This window comes from Perca fluviatilis, chromosome 3 (genome assembly GCF_010015445.1).
Source record: "Perca fluviatilis chromosome 3, GENO_Pfluv_1.0, whole genome shotgun sequence".
Taxonomy (NCBI): Eukaryota; Metazoa; Chordata; class Actinopteri; order Perciformes; family Percidae; genus Perca; species Perca fluviatilis.
In genome coordinates, this window is record NC_053114.1 from 41342327 (window position 1) to 41361491 (window position 19165).

Consider the following 19165-nt stretch of genomic DNA (forward strand, 5'->3'; position numbering starts at 1 on the left):
CATGCTCCAACTCCATTTGTTAAACTACTCGCTTTCTATAAAACTGTAAAACGGAAAGGGGTTAAAAATGTAGCCAATACAGTATTAGGATTCATTTTTTTTGTTGTTTTGGTGATTTATTCCAGATCTTTGCCCAACAATGTGCCACCTGTATTATAATTAGGGGTGGGAATCACCAGAGGCCTTACAATACGATATCATCGCGATACGATATTATTGCGATTTCAAACATATTGCAATATTCTGCAATTCATAAATTTTTCCCAATTTTAAATTATGTCCCCAAAAGAAAACTTTGTCAATATCTGTTTTATCTAAATAAATACATTTCTCTGTTTGTTCGTCTCACTTCAATTGTATTGCTGCAAAATCAGATTGTCCAAACAGACAAACACATTTATAATAAAAGATTGATACTTGGCGTCTGTGTATCGATACAGTATTGCCACAGAAAATTTTGCGATACCATGCTGTATCGATATTTTCCCCCACCCCTAATTATAATACCAAAGTATTGTGGAAAACGCATCGTGATAGTTTAGCTCTGTGTCACTCAATGATTAGCCTAGTTATGAGGTTCAGCTGCATGACAGTCTGGTCCTGACACGGTCCTAAATTCCTTCAGGAGCTCCATTCAGTAAATGTCACTCGTCCATGCTTCCAACAGGCCTCATGGCAGGGGCAAACGTCACAAATTCTCTGCTCTATGAAGAACCATCTTCCAGCTGCTCGTCCTGAAAAGGGTAGCTGAGCGCGGGAGGAAAGCCCTGACTCCGAGGCTGTTCGTCCAACAGCATCAGGTCCTCCACGTCTTTCTGTTTGTATCTCCGTCTGCAGATCTTTACTGTCACTTTTCGCCCCTGAAAGACTTTGAGGGCCTCTTTGGAAGCCATGGCTTTGGCAGCGGACTCATCACGCCCATATCCAGTCCCCATGTAAACTGTCTGACAGCGAATCTCACACACGTGGCCTTCCTTCTGCGTGCGTCCTGCGGGGAGGCCAGCGATGTCCTTCAGTGGCACAAACACGCAGGTCAGGGTCTCTTTACAGGACTCTGCACAGCTACGAAGTATCTCAAAATGGTCCAAGTTTGGACCGAAGCCCCCTGCCGACACTAACTTCCAGGCCACCGCCTTGTAGAGGCGGTTGAAGAAGGGCTGGTGCTCTGCTGGAGCCTGTGGAAGAGGTCCTGATTTCTGTCGCCCCACAGGTCGACTGTCGAGCTCATTAGGTCCGCATTTGGCTCTTTTGACACAGCCGTCAGCATCAACCTCTGCAAAAAAAAATAAAATGTAATAAGGAAACAGACTCGTCTTAGGTGTGGGTGTACTAAGAAAAAAACCTGAGTGTGAACCTAAATGTTATTACTATGTACTGTATGTTCTAAAAACCTAATATTACAATATTTTAAACCAAACACAAAACATCTATAACATTACATTTTGTGGAAGACTATTTCTGCTTTCATTTGTTGTTGAGACTCTGTCAGAAGAGTTTGCTCAACCCTATTGTGGTTTTTTAGACCATAGCGTGTGGTGATGCTGGATTGCATTGTGTTGAAAGGGGCTTTTAATATTTTGTCCACCCACATATAGACAGTAAATGGGAAAACTAAATATCAGAAACACATTTTAAAACAATGCAATCTGTCGCTTTATCTGTTTATGTATCTGTCACTGTGTATTCCCAACAAGCTACAATTATTAAGTAATAGTAGTGCAAACATTATGTGTCAAATTTTCATCTTGTGTCCACCTGAACTGTCCCTGGTTAATCAAAAAGATTTCAGCCACATCATACATTGTAGCTGTGAAAGTAAATACAGCAGTCAGCTTTATTAAGTGTGTATTGCATTACCAGTTGTGGTACTCCGCTTTCCTCTGGCCAGGATACCATCTTTTGTCGTTTTGTGAACTGGGGCATCTACGACAACTATGCCCTCACCCATCTCCTTGATCTTGTCCATTACGGCCTGCGGATAGCTGAGGGATGGAGAGAATAAAGACAAGTGGACTCCTCATCTGCATGCCTTGGTATTTGCTTTCTGGAGTTCATAAATTCTGCTCGGTCAGTGTGTCTTTACCTGCAGCCGAGGAAAACGTGATTGGCCCAGACCATGGACAGAGAGAGCAGCCTGTCCAGACTGCTGCTGGGGACTCCGGGCTCCACTGTGGGGAAAGCCTCCATGTTTCTCAGGATGAACTCTCTCCGAGCATCCCACTGCTTGTTGCTCTCACAGTAGCTCCTGAAAGTTTCGACCCATTGGGCCAGCTGTGGGTTCTGGCCCAGATACTCTGCAACTATGTCCTCTTTGCTCCTCTCCTCTGCCATCCCTGCAATAACAAACACTGCATATAAGAAGCATAGAACACCATCACTTGCTCATGTGTGGCACCTAAGTTAATACAGCTAGCTTGAAGCTGGCTAACTGTTCCAATTGAACCCAACAAGTTTGCACAAGACTTGATAAATCGGTGTACCTACTATGTATTGTTTCTAGACCGCATACAGCTGGTGTTGTGTTGCTAACTTGTCTGGTAACGTTAGTAGGCTAATTAAGCTAACCAGTGCCACTGACAAACTGACTTTAGCAACTAACGGCAAGTTATGCCAAACGGCTGGCCGAGTAACGCTAACGTTAAGTTACTAGAAAACACCCTGCTAATCACAACATGCTATCATGCTTGATAATAATGCACATAACATGCTATAACGTGACATAGTTTGTACCGGTAGTATGGAGTAATCATTTTAACTACGACATACCAGCTCCTTCCGTTGCGAGGTGTTGCTAGCTAGCTACATGACCGAATGATGACGCAAGACGGACAATGCTGCTTTTTTTTTTGCAGAAGGAACTACATTTCCCAGAAGCGCAGTGCTAGCCACAGATTACAACTACGCTCACTTTTGTTTACATATCGGGCATATGGAATCATCTTGAAGGCACAAAAATGATTCCAAATCTGTCAGAGCTCATTTAAGCCCAATTTTACAGTCTATGGTTAAGCCCCGGAGTAACATAGGATGTTTTGCTAACGTGTCTTTGCGCTGCAAAACCGGATAATATGATTCATTATAATATATAATACATAAATAATAATAATAATAATAATAACAATAATAATAATAATAATAATAATAATAATAATAATAATAATAAATAAATAAATAAATAAATCTCTATAATGTCTTTTATTTTTTGCTGGATATATTTATGTAAGATTTTAAAGAAACTCTATTTAACTTTCCAACTAGCCAAAATTTTCAAGCAAAGCCCAAAAGAATGGTTCTGAGGGTGGAGCAGAGAGACGGAACCAAAGAATTTCTAAAATCCGTAGACTGGCTTTGAACCATATACTACCAGAGCCTTATTTGACATTCTCTGATACTACTGTCAATGGACGAACGTAGTTTACGCATTGAGTTTACGTCTTTGCTCCATGCTTTGCTCCGTGATGCGCTGCGTCGTGACGTAGCCAACCTGCGACAGCTCGGGCGGCAGTTTGTTTTGGTGGCTGAATGAGATGCTCCCACTTGCATTTTCAACGTTAACCAACTAAAGGCGAATTAACATGATCCACGAGCTGCTGCTGGCGTTGAGTGGATACCCTGGGACGATTTTCACATGGAACAAACGGACAGGTTTGCAGGTAAAACTGAAACACTGCAGGCAGCTCTCGAAGCAACGCTTCTTGCTAGCTAGCTGTAACACATTTTTTTTAAATCTTTTAAAACAGGGTATTTTTTAACAGACATTGCATATGGAAATGATGGTGTTGTCATTGCTGGCAGTGTAGTTATACATGCATGCTAGTATACATTATTTTAAGGAGAGGCTGGTTCAGCAATTAAACGTTAGAGGTGATATTTACAAAAGTATACAAACAATATATTTGTTCTGTTTATATATTGAATATATAAACAGTTCCAGGCTAAAAATGGCACTCTTCTCCATGTATCTGCCTCTTCAAGTATCTTCTCCAAATATAGCTAGATGTATGTTGCTCATTTTCTTAATAATAATAACCAGGACTATATGGAAATGAGGACACATTTAAAGTGAATAGTTGCATTCAATAATGAAGTTCTGTTATATAACATTACATGTAGAAATTTGTAGAGCCTAGAATGGAGTTACAAATAATATTTATAGAGCTTTAAAAGTGTCAAACATATAAATAGCTGACTGTTAACACGCTTCGTTCCTTTTTAGCTCTGCTCTCTTTTTTGCTCTGTTTTGGATTTGCACTTTACCACTGACCTTTTTTTAATTTTATGAGTCTACTTTTGGCATGTTTTTGCTAATTATTGATTATCTTTATTGTTGATATTGTTTTATTTAGCATTCTATTCATTTGCACTGTTTCCTACGTATTGCACAACTGCTGCACAAGAATTGCCCTTGCCTTGAAATTAATAAAGTTGTATATATACACAATGTAGAGCCTCCTAGTTCACCTAACCTGCAGTTTTGGACCTTTGGGAGGAAAGTGAAGCTGGGAGAACATGCAAACGTCACACAAAAGTGAGGTGACAGTCAGACAGTGTTAACCACTGCACTGCCGTGCCAAACTGTTTACTAAAGCATCATCATCACTAAATAACTTGCGCAACTATTTAGTGAACTTTCTTTAGTTTCTTCCTTGATTTTAGGAGAGACCCCACCATGACAGCATGCAAGGATGGGCTACAACCTTGCACAAGAGATCATTCTGCTTGCAAGGAACAGAACTGTTGATATGTTGATTCACAGCAAGTTAGACCAATTGATTCACGGGCAAGCCTCACTTAAACAGTGGTGTAACACTGGCATTCTACAGTGTTAAACTTGACTAGTCTATATGTAGAGGAACAAACGTGTTTTGCCTTGTGTGCCACAGTTACTTTTGTGTATTGGATGCCCGACAGTGTTTCTCTTTAAACATGAAAAGTGCAACTTTGTTCCACCCACAGGTGTCCCAGGACCTTCCCTTCCTTCACCCCAGTGAGTCCAGTGTCCTCAACCGGCTCTCTAAACTGGGCTCAGATTACATGCGCTTTACCGAGTTCATAGAACAACACACAGGCCATGTGCATCAACAAGTGAGTAAAGTCCCTCGATGCCATATAACATCATTTTAGATTTTTTTAGCTACAAATTTCAATTCTAAAATGGCACTTTAGAGATTCACCTTTTTAGTATGAATACTAATTTTTTAGTCAATGTAATAAAAAATATGTTCAGTTGTATCTCTACAGTTGACGTTTGGCTGCATCTGTAGAGTTGTAGAGCTGTTCAGTTTGTTAAAGAGTACTTTAGCCTTCCCTGTCCAAGACAGGGTTTCTCTGTTAATAAAATGGATAAATCATGCTTCCTGGATTTTTCACAACAATTGTTTCTTCAGGAACATCATACGAACCAGCCTAACCAGACGGGACTTCATGGAATTTACTTGCGGGCTTTCTGCACAGGGCTGGACTCCATACTGCAGCCGTACAGACAGGCCCTGCTGGACCTCGAACAAGAGGTAGAATAATGACACAGCCAACAAGAATAAATGGAGCAGCATCATGGGACAGGGTGCTCTTTTAACGTTTTGTGTGTGTGTTTTTTTTTTTGTGTGTGTGTGTGTTTTTTTTTTTTTTGTGTGTGTGTGTGTGTGTGTGTGTGTGTGTGTGTGTGTGTGTGTGTGTGTGTGTGTGTGTGTGTGTGTGTGTGTGTGTGTGTGTGTGTGTTTTAGTTTCTTGGAGATCCACATCTGACAATATCTCATGTGAATTACAAGCTCGATCAGGTAAAGCATGAATTAAACTTCTAAAGACATAGACATTTTTCCATTGAAAATATACTAAAAACACTCTCAGTGGAAAGTCTTTCTACATTTAAACATATGTTTGTCTAACACTGTACTTTTTCTTTAAGTTCCAGTTGCTGTTTCCTTCTGTGATGGTGGTTGTAGAGTCAATAAAATCACAGAAGGTAAGGATTGTTTATCGAAGTAGTTCACCGGCAAATGTAAGTTCAGGGCGGCGTACAGTGCTGCCCGTGTTGCACATGATTAGAGGATCAGAATCACATTTATTACCAATGTAAGTTTTCTCTTTCAAGAAATTAGCCTGGGTGTAAGCGGACAAATTGGTCAACCAAAAAAAGGCTGTGACAGGCCTCCACTTCACAAAAAAGCCCAAATAATAAATTGAGCAAAAAAATGAAGGCGTCGTATGTAACCGCAGGGACCCTGGTTAAAGTGAAGAAAGAGAGAAAAACACACATTTCTTCTGAGGTGGAAAGCAGCAATGACATGCCATCATGTGTCAGTTACTGCTGATTAATTAATTATGTCATCTTGTCACATCCTCTTGACTATATTGACAAGAAGGTAGCCGATGATTTATTTATTTTATTTTACTTATTTTTTTAATTAATTTTTTATCATGGTTGTTAATCATACATTTCTGTGTATATGCATATGTATAGGTATGTATGTAAATATATATTTTATGCTCTATTTTTGAGGCGTGTATATACCTGTACGTACTGTCTCTTTAAAATTTGATCACCAAAATAAAGAAGGTAGCCGATAAAATCTAACAGTGATTTTAACATATTTTGTTTTGCCAAAATTTGCTAAAACTTGCTCAGCAACTTGCAAACACAAGTATTGTTTTAGGGTGAAGCTCCCTTCTGAGTACATTTTATGTAAACTAAATGAACAAAGAGACCACCAAAACATGACATTAAAGCTAGGGTGGCACCGTGGGAGCTTCTTAAAGAAAATGAAATCGAAAACTAGATGTTCTGATCTAGAGTAACGGCTGGGTAGCAGAACTGACTGCTGTGTACTTGTTGTCTGCTGTGCGCTGCTTTAGATCCATGGCTGTCAGATCCTGGAGACGGTGTACAAGCACAGCTGTGGGGGGCTTCCTCCTGTACGCATGGCCTTGGAAAAGTAAGTCCCTTTGGGAAAGACCTTAATGCAACTTTCAAAGTGGTGTTTACATTATTGAGGTGAGCTAGGCACTTAATACAAAGCAATATGTTCTCTTGTTAGGTGATATAGAGACACCAAGTTACCCTGTTTCAATAGATGTTTTGGATGAAGGGTTTTTTAAATACTTTGTTTTTGTTTGATTAAGTTTATTTTGAACATGTTAAAAAATTTAAATAAAAGATAAATAGGAACACGTACTTTTCAGTACAAGCAAACATACTCCGCAAACCTATCTTTCAAAATTATTGTAAATTATTCAAATTAGGATTTCCATGTTCAAAAAGGAGTAGGAAGAAATTAGTTATATACAAAAAAATTAATTCTTCACTTATTCATACATGTACAATATACCTACACATACATGCATATATGCAGCATGGTGGCCCAATGGTTAGCACTGTGGCCTCACAGCAAGAAGGTTCTGGGTTTGAATCCAGGTTGTTCCGGGCCTTTCTGTGTGGAGTGTGTATGTTCTCCTCATGTTTGCGTGGGTTTCCTCCGGGTGCTCCGGGTTTCTAGGTTCTCCACTAGGTTCTCCAGTCAGTGGCCTTGATCAAGGCACTGGCTCAGATCTGGAGTTGGTCCCCGGGCGCTGTGATTGGCTGCCCACTGCTCCCTTGAGCAGAGAATGAATTTCGCTACATGTCAAGTCAAGTCAAGTCAGCTTTATTGTCAGATGTGCTATACATGCATGACATACGGCACAAATGAAATTTCAGTCCTCTCGCACCCACGGTGTAAAATGCAATAAAAAATAAGTTTTCTATAAATAGAAAAGACATGGAATAAACAATCAACAATTTAGCATTACATAAAATAAGCAATCAACAATTTAACATGATATAAAAATCAACAATCAGAATCACAATCAAGCCACTTGAGTATTTTCATGACGAAATTAAATAGGATAAATAAAGAGTATTTCAAATGTTTTAACAGGTGAGGTAGGGCGGTGTAGTGCAATAAACAGGGGGAAGTGAAATGTGCAGTCCCTGAGTACAGAGTGTATGAGTGGTGTTGGGAGGGGAGGTGGGGTGGTGCAGTCCTAGTCTGTGGCAGGGGGCAGAGGGGGGAGTGAGGAGGGAGGGACAGCCTGGTGGAACAAACTGTCTTTGAGCCTGCTGGATTTGGCCCGGAGACTGCGCAGTCTCCTCCCTGATGGCAGCTTGGATGTGTATGTGACAATAAAGTACCTTTACCTACATATACATATACATATATATATATATATATACACACACATACACACACATACACACACACACACACACACACACACACACACACACACACACACACCTACACCTACTTACAGGCACATATACACATTCATACACATTCTATTTTTTCTTTTTCTTTTCCTGCAAACACCTACTGGTGTCAGTGTTTCATCTGTTATTTCAACGCGAATAATAACCCATCCAAACTAGACATAATATACAACCCTAAGAACAATACAGTCAGTACATAATACAATCACATTGAGTCCTTCTCATACCCAATCAATACATTCATTTTAAAAAGTCTCTTGAAATTGCTCATTGTTGTGTGTGATTTCATCAATACTAAATACATACTAATTTACTTAATTTTAAGTTTTCCATTTGGTATGGGTGTGTCCTTCCTTCACTGCAGTTGCTTTTAATTTTGTAACAATCTTTGTGGTTCCATGTGGCTATTTGACACTTTATTAAGTTTAGATGTTTGCATGTGTGTTTTAAATTTTATGTCAGCTGTCTATATTAATTTCTTCCTTTTTCCATTCTTCTTTTGATTGTGGTGTCCCAGCTCAGAACCTGTCTGATGAAGGAACTGTTTAGCTCTCCCCATGTCCTTTTTAAAAAGAGATTTTGTCACCACAGCACTTGGCATGACGGTTATAGCTACCCTGTAACACCCTGCAAATAGTTCAAGAAAAAATGACACAACTTTAAACTAGATTAAGTAAAAATAAATGGCCCTCCATTCCATTATTATAAGTTATTTTAACGCTACCCCTCATATTTCTTATTTTGGAGGGTTATGGGGGTGGAATTGGGCAAAGCTCAAATATAGCGTATGATTGATTTCTGCTTTTTTGTAAAACATTTCTTTTTTCATTTCAAAGGGCTGGGCAATATATTGATATTATATCGATATCGTGATATGAGACAGGATATCGTCTTTAGATTTTGGATATCTTAATATCGTGATATGACAATTGTTATCTGTCCCTGGTTTTAATGGCTGGATTACAGTAGAGTGATGTAATTTTTTGTATATGTGACTTTTTTGCAACGAAAATGCGGGGATTATGAAATCATGCAAGGCCCCGCATATTTTTCATGGAAATCAGCAATTTTTGCGGCAAAAGTGCCTCGTATTTGAAAAAAATGCGGCCCCCGCATAAATATGCGGACTTTGGCTGTTTATGCGTTGAATTATGCGATCGCATAATCACGTTTTTCTGGAGGGACTGTATTATTTATCAAAAATCTCATTGTGTAAATATTTTTTTGTAAGCACCAATTGTCAACCCTACAATATCGCCGCAATATCGATATTGAGGTATTTGGTCAACAATATCGTGGTATTAGATTTTTTCCATATCGCCCAGCTCTACCGTTTAATGGGTGTTTGAGCTGCAATGTGCATTGTCATGCACTAGAATGCATGTCATAAAGTCCTCTGTATTGTCATATTCTCTGATTTAACATGTCACACTAAGATACAGAGATCTTTTTGCGTTGTGCAGGATCCTCGCTGTGTGCCATGGTGTGATGTACAAGCAGCTCGCAGCTTGGATGCTGCACGGATTGCTGCTGGACCAAAGCGAGGAGTTTTTCGTGAAGCAGGGGCCCAGCGCGGGAGGAGCTGCCGCCAACCAGGAGGAGGAGGAGGAGGACCTGGGGCTGGGAGGCTTGAGCGGGAAACAGCTCCGAGAACTCCAGGACCTGGTGAGATCTACAGTCGGACACACGGGCCAAGAGATCGGTACGTATTTTTAAACCGAGTTTTTAATAACGTGCGTCTGCGTTGCGGTGCAGAGGCTGATCGAGGAGGAGAACATGCTGGCCCCGTCTCTGCAGCAGTTCTCGCTGCGGACAGAGATGCTTCCTTCTTACATTCCCATCAGGGTGGCCGAGAAGATCCTCTTTGTTGGAGAGTCCGTCCAGATGTTTGAAAACCACAACCACAGCCCATCGAGAGCTGGTAATCTATCGTGCTGTGATCGAAGTGAAATCTTGTACTGGCACACTCAAATTGTTGTTTCTATCACTTAGAGCAGGGTTTTTAAACCTCATTACTCAAAGGTCTTTTGTACTGATACAGGTCCCGGAAATTCAGTACTGGTACTAGAGCTGGAGATCTTTGCCCAGTCTTAATTTCTATCATTTTACACGGGCCTGAACCGTGCTCGGGCTTGCGGTCTGGCTTGCGCTCCCGGTTGCGCTGTAAATGAGCGGTCAGGTGATGCGTTTCGATTAGCACGAAAATGGATGCTGAGGAGGTGAAACGGAGGCTGGCCTCTGGAGGACTTATTTTATTTCTTTGTTCCAACTTCCAATTGACCTAAAAGAGCTGTGTTTGAATAATGTCGGGCTATAAATGGGTTCGGGCTTTTAAAAAGCTGTCAATCAAAATGTACTTGTCGGGCTCGGGCCTAACTTTTAAGGCCCGATTACAGCTCTAACCACCACCCAAAGGTACTTTTTTCTGTATCTATTTTCTCTACTTTCTCTCTAACCCAAAAAATTATTTAAGTTCGAAAAATAAGCCAATCCAATGTGTCCGATTTACATTTTGTTATTTATTTTGAACATTTTACACGCCACACAAAATACAACCCTCTCCCAAACCTGTCCCTACAACCTCCAGCCTTTCAGTCTGGCACCAGGGCATAGAGAACACTGATGTGCATCTCTACGAGGAAGTGCCGTCACACCGCTACCGCACATTCAACAATTTATTGATCTATAGAACCTTTATTTCAAAATAGAAAATGTTGCACTTCATAACATATTGTTAACGTAACACGAGGTATGGGCTGGGTCTCATTTTAGGCTCCATACTGAAGCACCAGGAGGACATGTTTGCTGCCGAGCTGCACAGACTCAAACAGCAGCCTCTTTTCAGCCTGGTGGATTTTGAAAATTTGATTGATCGCATCAGGAGCACAGTGGCAGAGGTGAGCTCATAAAGTTCTGCATTATTTTTTTAATCTTTTAACCAAAAAAAACATTCACGTAAGTCGCCACGCGCTCAAGGTGACAACATTAAATACCGTCTCACTGACTTGCAGCATCTTTGGACGTTAATGGTGGAGGAGTCCGATCTGCTCGAACAGCTCAAGGTTTGTATTAATCTCACTCGGTTCTGGGTCATAAATCCGTGCAAAAATGAACAGTGTTGACGTCTGTATTTTCTTCCAGATTATTAAGGACTTCTACCTGCTGGGCCGTGGCGAGCTCTACCAGGTTTTTATCGACCTCGCGCAGCACATGCTGAAGACGCCTCCGACAGCCGTCACTGAGCACGGTACATTTGAATATGCAAAGTATTTTTTATTGTTTTAGAGAAGGTACGATATACAGCGCAACACTACATTGTCAATTATAACAAGACATAATTCTATTAACCCCATCCCGCCCACAACAAACCCTTGTGCCGAGGAAAGGAGGATAAAGAAACATAGAAACAAATAAAAGAAAAAAGAGAAAAAAACCCACCATTCTTCTATTACTCATGATAGCAAATAGTGTAATCAGTGTGCTTTCCAATTCTTAGCAGCTATTAAGAGGGAAGTGTAGTAAGTCTTTCAAAGTAAGCCAGTACAGGGTCCCATTTTTATTTTTTTTGGTAGAATTTTCTGCTTGATCCTCTTAGAAAGTATTTGATCTTTTTTTTTCTATTTTTAGAAACATAAACATCAGAAAGCCGCGTGGAGGCTTTTGGTGTAGATGATTTCCATTCCATTCGTGCTATTAAGGTTGCAAAAAGATCAGTCGTTTTTTTGTAGTAGTTTTCCTTTATTCAGTAGTTAAATTGCACCGAATGCTTGTGTAGTTGTTGCTGCTGCGACATTCCAACCTGTCACGGCTGGCCCCTTAAAGCGCCCATATTATGCTCATTTTCAGGTTCATAACTGTATTTTAAGGTTTTACCAGAATAGGTTTACATGGTTTAATTTTCAAAAAACACCATATTGTTGTTGTACGGCACAGCTCTCTCTCACTGCTGCAGATCCTCTTTTCACCTGGTTTCTGTTTTAGCTACAGAGTGAGACCTCTTTTCATCTTCTTCTTCTGTACTATCTTTGATTGCACTCGCACATGCTCAGTAGCTCAGATGTAGAGCATGTCAGCTAGCTAACTCTAGAGACAGTAAAAGAAAGGCTGTTTCTACAACTTTGATCAGTTACAAGGCAGGATTAGCTGGGAGACTTCTAAATGAGGGCGCACATGTAAGTAGTTCTTTTGTAGATTATGGTGAACTTGTGTGTGTTGTAGCAGTGCTTTGCTATTGAGAACGACGTAGCATGCTAGCGTTAGCGTTAGCCGGCTAACGCTAACGCTACGAGCTAACGGTTGTGGTTAGCCAGCTCATTTCGGACTGTGACGTCACAGTCCGAGGCCGATTTTGAACAGCTCACCAGGAGACTGAAGGCAGGACACATTCAGAAACCGTATCTCACTCAGAACACCATGGATGGATTTTTTTCACAGTGTGTATGTGTGTGGAAGCACCAGAGACACAAAAGCCCAAATCCCAGAAAAAGTGTTTTTTTCATAATATGGGCACTTTAATGTCGAGAAACCTACACGTGAACAGGCAGTGGGGGCGAAGCGGAGGGGCCAAGTGTGCAGGGGCCAGAGTGGGTTTGATTTCTATCGTACCAGCAGCAGATCCCAACGGCAGCTTCTCAGCAGCAGCCTGCATCGCGGCTGCAGGCGTCTCGCACCGCAGTTTTCATTTCATAAAATGCAGTTACAGTCCGGACTCGTGGACTATTTCTGGCGACAGAGCTTGGTGTGTTTTAATGTCCCGGTGTTTTCTGTTCCACAGATGTGAACGTGGCCTTTCAGCAGGCGGCTCATAAGGTGCTCCTGGACGACGACAACCTCCTGCCTCTGCTGCACCTCACTGTGGACTACCAGGGCAAAGACAAAGGTGTGCTGCTGACCACGGCTTACTGTATATGTTCATGATAGAAATCGGTGTAGGATACTGAAGGAAAAAAAAACCCACCTGGGTGACTATACACAGAAATGAATACAAATAGAAACATACTCTTGTTTATTAGTTGTTTAGCGCCATCCAGTGGTTTTATGATAGAACAGTTACAAAATGAATAGAGTTGACGCTTAGTCATTTGAAAGACATTTATGTAATTATTTGCAGCCCTATTTCTAACATATCACCCACTGTGTTGTAGCTTATGTTGTCAACTGAAATCAATTGGTATTAAAACTAATGCTTCAGATTAGTTACCAGTCATTACAGAAACCAACCAAAGCCTTCAGCCTTCCTCACACACACACACACACACACACACACACACACACACACACACACACACACACACACACACACACACACACACACACACACACACACACTGTGGACACAGTGATTCATCCACATGGCTCATTCTCCTTATCTCTGGGATTTAATGCAGTTAAAGGCAGGTGGTTGGTAACTATTTCCAATATACACTTTTTATTTATTGTTTGAAATGGTCTTTACACCCTGACAGCAAGGGCAGGGGTAGGGGTTAGACGGAGCCCCGAGGGCAGGGGTAGGGGTTAGACGGAGCCCCGAGGGCAGGGGTAGGGGTTAGACGGAGCCCCGAGGGCAGGGGTTAGACGGAGCCCCGAGGAGATAGCTTTTCAACATAATCAACCCTGCCTTTAATGGTTATTGTGCCTGGCTGTTTTTTTAATTTTTAATTTTAGAGGCGACGGGCTCCAGAGATGGAGCCACTCCTCCCCAAGACACCTCCCCTCGTGAGGTCCCTCCCACAGGTTGGGCGGCTCTCGGTCTCATCTACAAGGTCCAGTGGCCGCTGCACATCCTCTTCACTCCCGCCATCTTGGAGAAGTGCGTACTCATTTGACTCCCTATTATCGTGTGAATGCTAATTTAGTTTGATTCCCAGACCAGACTGGCCTTTTTTTTTGTGGCGTTATCATGTTCTTCCAGACATTTCGATATACTATACTGACCTTTTTATGACTTTTTTCGACATACTATACTATACATTTTTTCCGATATAATATGATTTTTTTGTAACGTTCTATATTCTGACTTTTTTTATCACTTTTTGTCAACATACTATACTATGACTTTTTAATGCCTTTTTTCAACATACTTTATTTGGTGGCTCAGTGGCCAACAACGCTTGAGTGGCCTTGAGTGGGTTCGATTCCTGCTCAAGGCCGGCCCTTTTTTGTGGATGGTCTTCCAGACTTTCTTTGACCTACTATCACTTTTTCTGACATACTATGACTATTTTTGACATACTATACAATGCCTTTTTTCGATATACAGTACTATACTGACTTTTTATCACTTTTTTTTTCTTCAATATACTATACTATTTTTAAACATTCTATATTATGATTTTTTTCAACATACTATACACAGATTTTTGTATCACTTTTTGTCGACATACTGTACTTGGACTTTTTTTTTTTTACACCCACCATACTATGACTTTTTAATGCCTTTTTTCAACATACTATACCGTGACTGTTTTCAACATACTTTATTTGGTGGCTCAGTGGCCAGCAGCGCTCCAACTAGCACCAGCAGTTAGGCAATGCAGACTCTGACTGAGGTTCGATTCCCACTCAAGGCCGGCCCTTTTTTGTGGAGTTTGCATGTTCTTCCAGACTTTCTTTGACATACTATCACTTTTTTCGACATACTTTACTGTGACTTTTTTATCACTTTATTCACCATTTTATACTATGACTTTTTTCGATATACTATACTATGACTCTGTCTTTTTCGACATACTATATTATGACCTTTTTTGACATACTATAGTGACTTTTTATGATGTTTTTACTATTTATTGACATACTATACTATGACTTTTTTTTTATCACTTTTTCAATATACTATGACTTTTTTCGACATACCTATACTATGACTTTTCTTTAAAAAAAAAAAAAATTCATATATTCCAATGTATGCTAATTAAAACCATTCCCACTTTTCCAACTATTCTCACTACTTCACCTTACGCAGTTATGCCGGCAATCCAGTTTAGCTTTTCAGCATTCACAAGCATTTTCTGCAGGAAATGCATTTTCTAGTTTAACTATCTGTGTGTATTGAGTACAGCTGGTGAGCATCCTCTCCTCTCTGTGGTCAGGTACAACGTTGTGTTCAGGTACCTGCTGAGTGTGCGGCGGGTGCAGTCGCAGCTGCAGCACTGCTGGGCTCTCCAGATGCAGAGGAAACACCTCAAGTCCAGCCAGACAGACGCTGTTAAGTGGCGACTACGCAACCACATGGCGTTCCTGATCGACAACCTGCAGTACTACTTGCAGGTAATAATTCAGCGAAAGAGGCACCCCGAGCCAGATGTATAAACAATATGTATTCATGCACCTTTACCACATGCAAACCGGTATTTATCAAAACAGATCCTGCACATACTATAAACCATGGTCGTTAGGAGAAATCCTCGCCCCAGTTTTAAGATAAATCGCTTAATTAAAACCTGCTGCTCCGCCTTTTGCGTTTTCGCTGTCACATGATAAACTCACAGGTGCTGCTAACGCTGCTAATGGGTATCATAGCTTCCCGATCCCAGCGAGTTTGAATAAAGAAATATGGAGGACCACACAGATTAAAAATCCAAACTTCAGGAATAGGAGTCCGGCAAGAGGCCGGCTTTTTGAAGCGTGAAGGCTACCGTAGCTGTAATACGTACTTTGAACTGCGTGGCGCGAGAGAGTTGATTGCGATATATGATCTCAACGCTAGATGGGAGAAATTCCCACACGTTGGACCTTTTAACAAAACTTTACCACCGTTTAAATGTATTTCCAGAATCCTCAAAGACTCCTCTTCACGTGGATGAGAAAAGTAACCTGCTACAAGATAATCAAGATTGTGGACCAAGTTCCTAATTAAAGCTTAAGTGTGTAACTTTTTGATATTAATGAACGTCCGTTACATTCAAGACGTTACCAAATGAGTTGCTACAAAGCTAATTAAGACTACCAGCTCCACACAACTCTCTCTGTATTTCTCAGTATGACTATGTTCAGAAGATTGTGGCGTCCGGTGACTTTCCCGCGCAGAAACTCGAGTGAAGATAACGACCTCTTCTGAAGAGTCCATCATGTTTTTTTAATCCTCCGTGTCTCCTTGGTTACTAGCAACTGCACGGAGGAGGGGTGGGGGCGGTGCACGGTCACGGTCACAGAAGGCTTGTATCATGTGGACACGCCGACAGTTTTGATGTCATTACTTAGAATTCCTCATGGGGGCGACACAAACTACGCACTATAACTTAAAAAAAAAAAAGCCAGTAGCTGCAAGTGACACATCTGCTTACTTGTTATTATGTAAAAACACCAGACAATGATAGCAATATAGATAACGTATAATAAAACTTTAAAAATTAAACAATCATGGTGTGATTGTGTGGGAATATAAAATAAGGTGAGAGACAGAATCAAATAATGAAAGGGAAATTGGTTGGTAACCAATTTCGCTGTGTTTAAAATCTACTGTAATATGCTTATCAAAATGTATTTTTCTAAGTTTTATTATTTCCTGTTAGGGTTTCTTCTCGTAGGATTCTTTTAAGCAAACTGTATTTCGATACAAGTCGTTGTACACCCATTATTGATGACTTTTCCTTAAGTTTGATGATGATTCATAGGTACATGTGATGCTATACTGACGCTATCGATGCTATACACGGGTACAGCCTCATGTGATGGTTGTCAAGGAGGACGACTGCTCTTATTGGAGAACTTGATCAGTGTTACAAAGACGGCCATTTGGGCTTCTCTGTTGTTCTTTTCATCGACCCAAGGTCCAGATTTTACAACTAATGGCCTACAAGTTTCCAAATTCTTGAGATTTAATAAACCAAAAACGATACACGTGTACACACATCTTTATAAATGTCGTGAAAAAAAGTCCTGATGCGTTGTTGTTTTGCGCACCTGGCCCCAGACGCGGCTTTTAACCCGTATGATCGGAGCATTGCATTAGCTCTTCTCCTGTTGGTGGTCTCCAGGTGGACGTGCTGGAGTCCCAGTTCTCTCAGCTGCTTCAGCAGATCAACTCCACCAGAGACTTTGAGAGCATCCGACTGGCCCACGACCACTTCCTCAGCAACCTGCTCGCCCAGTCCTTCATCCTCCTGAAGCCGGTATTGGTCGCCGAGCCCAATTATGTTGGAGCTGTTTCAAATTCATCCACTTTTCCGAGTCTTAATGAAGTCTTTATACATGCTTCTGTCCTCAGGTATTCCACTGTCTGAATGAGATCCTGGAGCTGTGTCAGACCTTCTGCTCACTGGTCAGTCAGAGTGTGATGTCACTGGACGAGAGGGGAACTGCTCAGCTGGATATCCTGGTCAAGGTAGGGTCGCTTAAATCTCCTTTTTTGTCGAACGTTGGGACGTGTAAAGACATATGTGTTGTAACAGAGACCCATTCTGATTCCAGGGCTTTAGACGGCAGTCCTCCTTGCTGTTTAAAATCCTTTCGAGTGTGAGGAACCATCAGATAAACTCCGATCTGGCTCAGCTGTTACTGCGACTGGACTACAACAAATACTACACCCAGGCCGGAGGCACTCTGGGCAGGTAGGACACACAATACCACCGTGCGCCATTATCCTCTCAGCTTAAAAATGTTGTTTAGGTAACTTCTGTGATTGTCGTGTCTCAGAGCAGAAAATGTCCATCCAACATACCTGACACTCTTGAGACGATTCTTAGAATTAATCCAAATATTTCAAATTTCTCTTTTCAGTATTTAAGAAGAGCGCAAAGGATTCAGATATGGAGACATTTCCATCCAAGCCAAGAAGAAACTGCCATCAGTCTTGTCCTTTTGCTCTAAACAAAAATACTGTTAGCGTGGCATGCCGGTTAAAATGCTCTTTTAAAGGGTTAGCTCACCCAAGTTATACAATCCTGTTTTCCTCACTCATCTGTAGAGATATTTAGTCATGCAGATAAGTTTTTGATTTACATCCAGAGATGTTCACATATGTTCCTCTGAAATTTCTGCCGCCACCTCAATAAAACAGAGGAGGATGGGATTGTGTTTGTGGCGCTCTTGGCACTGAAAAATGACAACAAAAAACAACAGCAAAGTTTTCTCAGACACAATGACATCACTGTAGGCAGATTTGAGTGGGACTATTTCTTTGGTAGGAAGTAGTTCCAGTGACATCTGATCATTAAGGTCTGTGGATTAAACACATAACGAGACAAGCCTGGTTTGATTGAGCCGCACAAACTCAAGCTTTCATAATCTTCAACAATTACAGCCTGGTTTAAGAACTGTTTATTTTATTTAAGCAATAGTTCAACATTTTAGGAAATCTGCTTCCAGCTGTAAAGCATTTTACCACTCTCATCTGTTAAAGAAGACGCTACAGAGGTCAAAGCTCCAGCAACCCCTGTAGCATGCAGACCAACTTTACCAACACACCTCGCCTTCATCCGGGCCACAGCTAGCAGACGGTTGGCTGAGCTTAGCATAAACACCTTTTGGACGTAGCCTGCCAGGCTACTTGTTTCCACTCTTCATGCTAAGCTAAGCTAAGCGTCTCCTGGCTGTAGATTTATTTTTAGCATCAAATGTGAGTACTTTCGATTTTTTAATCTAGCTCTCGGCAAGAAAGTGAATAAGCGGATATCTCAAAATGTTGAACTATTCCTTTAAAGTACTGAAGTAGTTTCCCGCAATACATTTACTTCAGTTCAGACTTTAAACCTTCTTTATAACAGAAAGAGGAGCTGCTGTTGAATGTTAAACTGTCATTTTTCAAGGCTGTGAACTTTACAAAGTTACATTCACTTCCACAGTATAGGGCTGAAACTTAGCACGTACACCTAACACTGTCTGGATTAGGTGGGAAGTGTTATTTTTCTTTTGGGTGATGCGGCCCTTGTATAAACTGTAAATATTGAAAACCTTGTTACTTTGTACCATTTTTTTCTG

At 41.0% G+C, this 19165-nt stretch overlaps 2 protein-coding genes across 5 annotated transcripts; one reads left to right on the forward strand and one right to left on the reverse strand.

Annotated features, from left to right (window-relative positions):
• Window positions 1-341: 341 nt before the first annotated feature.
• On the reverse strand, window positions 342-2869 carry LOC120555591 (CDKN2A interacting protein). Of its 4 annotated transcripts, none has more exons than XM_039794386.1 (4): window positions 2767-2869; window positions 2084-2333; window positions 1858-1982; window positions 342-1273 (listed from the first exon to the last, which is right to left on the reverse strand). In XM_039794386.1, exons 2-4 carry the CDS (start codon window positions 2329-2331, stop codon window positions 705-707), a joined length of 942 nt encoding a protein of 313 aa, XP_039650320.1. In that variant the 5' UTR covers window positions 2332-2333; window positions 2767-2869; the 3' UTR covers window positions 342-704. The 4 variants fall into 4 exon arrangements, with proteins under 4 accessions (XP_039650320.1, XP_039650322.1, XP_039650321.1 ...); XM_039794388.1 differs by having other exon boundaries at window positions 2731-2804; XM_039794387.1 differs by lacking the exon at window positions 2767-2869 and adding an exon at window positions 2485-2720.
• Window positions 2870-3450: 581 nt separating this feature from the next.
• On the forward strand, window positions 3451-19141 carry tubgcp4 (tubulin, gamma complex associated protein 4). Its single transcript, XM_039794407.1, has 18 exons — window positions 3451-3653; window positions 4957-5085; window positions 5388-5510; window positions 5724-5777; window positions 5906-5962; window positions 6853-6932; window positions 9709-9910; window positions 10001-10166; window positions 11018-11142; window positions 11257-11307; window positions 11387-11492; window positions 13020-13124; window positions 13910-14054; window positions 15337-15514; window positions 17224-17358; window positions 17454-17570; window positions 17657-17796; window positions 17966-19141. The coding sequence occupies exons 1-18, from the start codon at window positions 3576-3578 to the stop codon at window positions 17970-17972; spliced, it is 1998 nt and encodes a 665-aa protein (XP_039650341.1). The 5' UTR covers window positions 3451-3575; the 3' UTR covers window positions 17973-19141.
• The last annotated feature ends 24 nt before the right edge of the window (window positions 19142-19165 follow it).

What these genes read in the sequence shown, in the direction of transcription:
- LOC120555591 (XM_039794386.1), bottom strand. Translation starts at nt 2,331, where the DNA reads ATGGCAGAGGAGAGGAGCAAAGAGGACATAGTTGCAGAGTATCTGGGC. An exon ending in CACGTTTTCCTCGGCTGCAG is followed by an intron (nt 1,983 to 2,083) that starts GTAAAGACACAC and finishes TCCATCCCTCAG; the next exon opens with CTATCCGCAGGCCGTAATGG. An exon ending in AAAGCGGAGTACCACAACTG is followed by an intron (nt 1,274 to 1,857) that starts GTAATGCAATAC and finishes TTTTTTTTGCAG; the next exon opens with AGGTTGATGCTGACGGCTGT.
- tubgcp4 (XM_039794407.1), top strand. Translation starts at nt 3,576, where the DNA reads ATGATCCACGAGCTGCTGCTGGCGTTGAGTGGATACCCTGGGACGATT. An exon ending in TGAATTACAAGCTCGATCAG is followed by an intron (nt 5,778 to 5,905) that starts GTAAAGCATGAA and finishes TTTTTCTTTAAG; the next exon opens with TTCCAGTTGCTGTTTCCTTC. An exon ending in TCAGGAGCACAGTGGCAGAG is followed by an intron (nt 11,143 to 11,256) that starts GTGAGCTCATAA and finishes ACTGACTTGCAG; the next exon opens with CATCTTTGGACGTTAATGGT.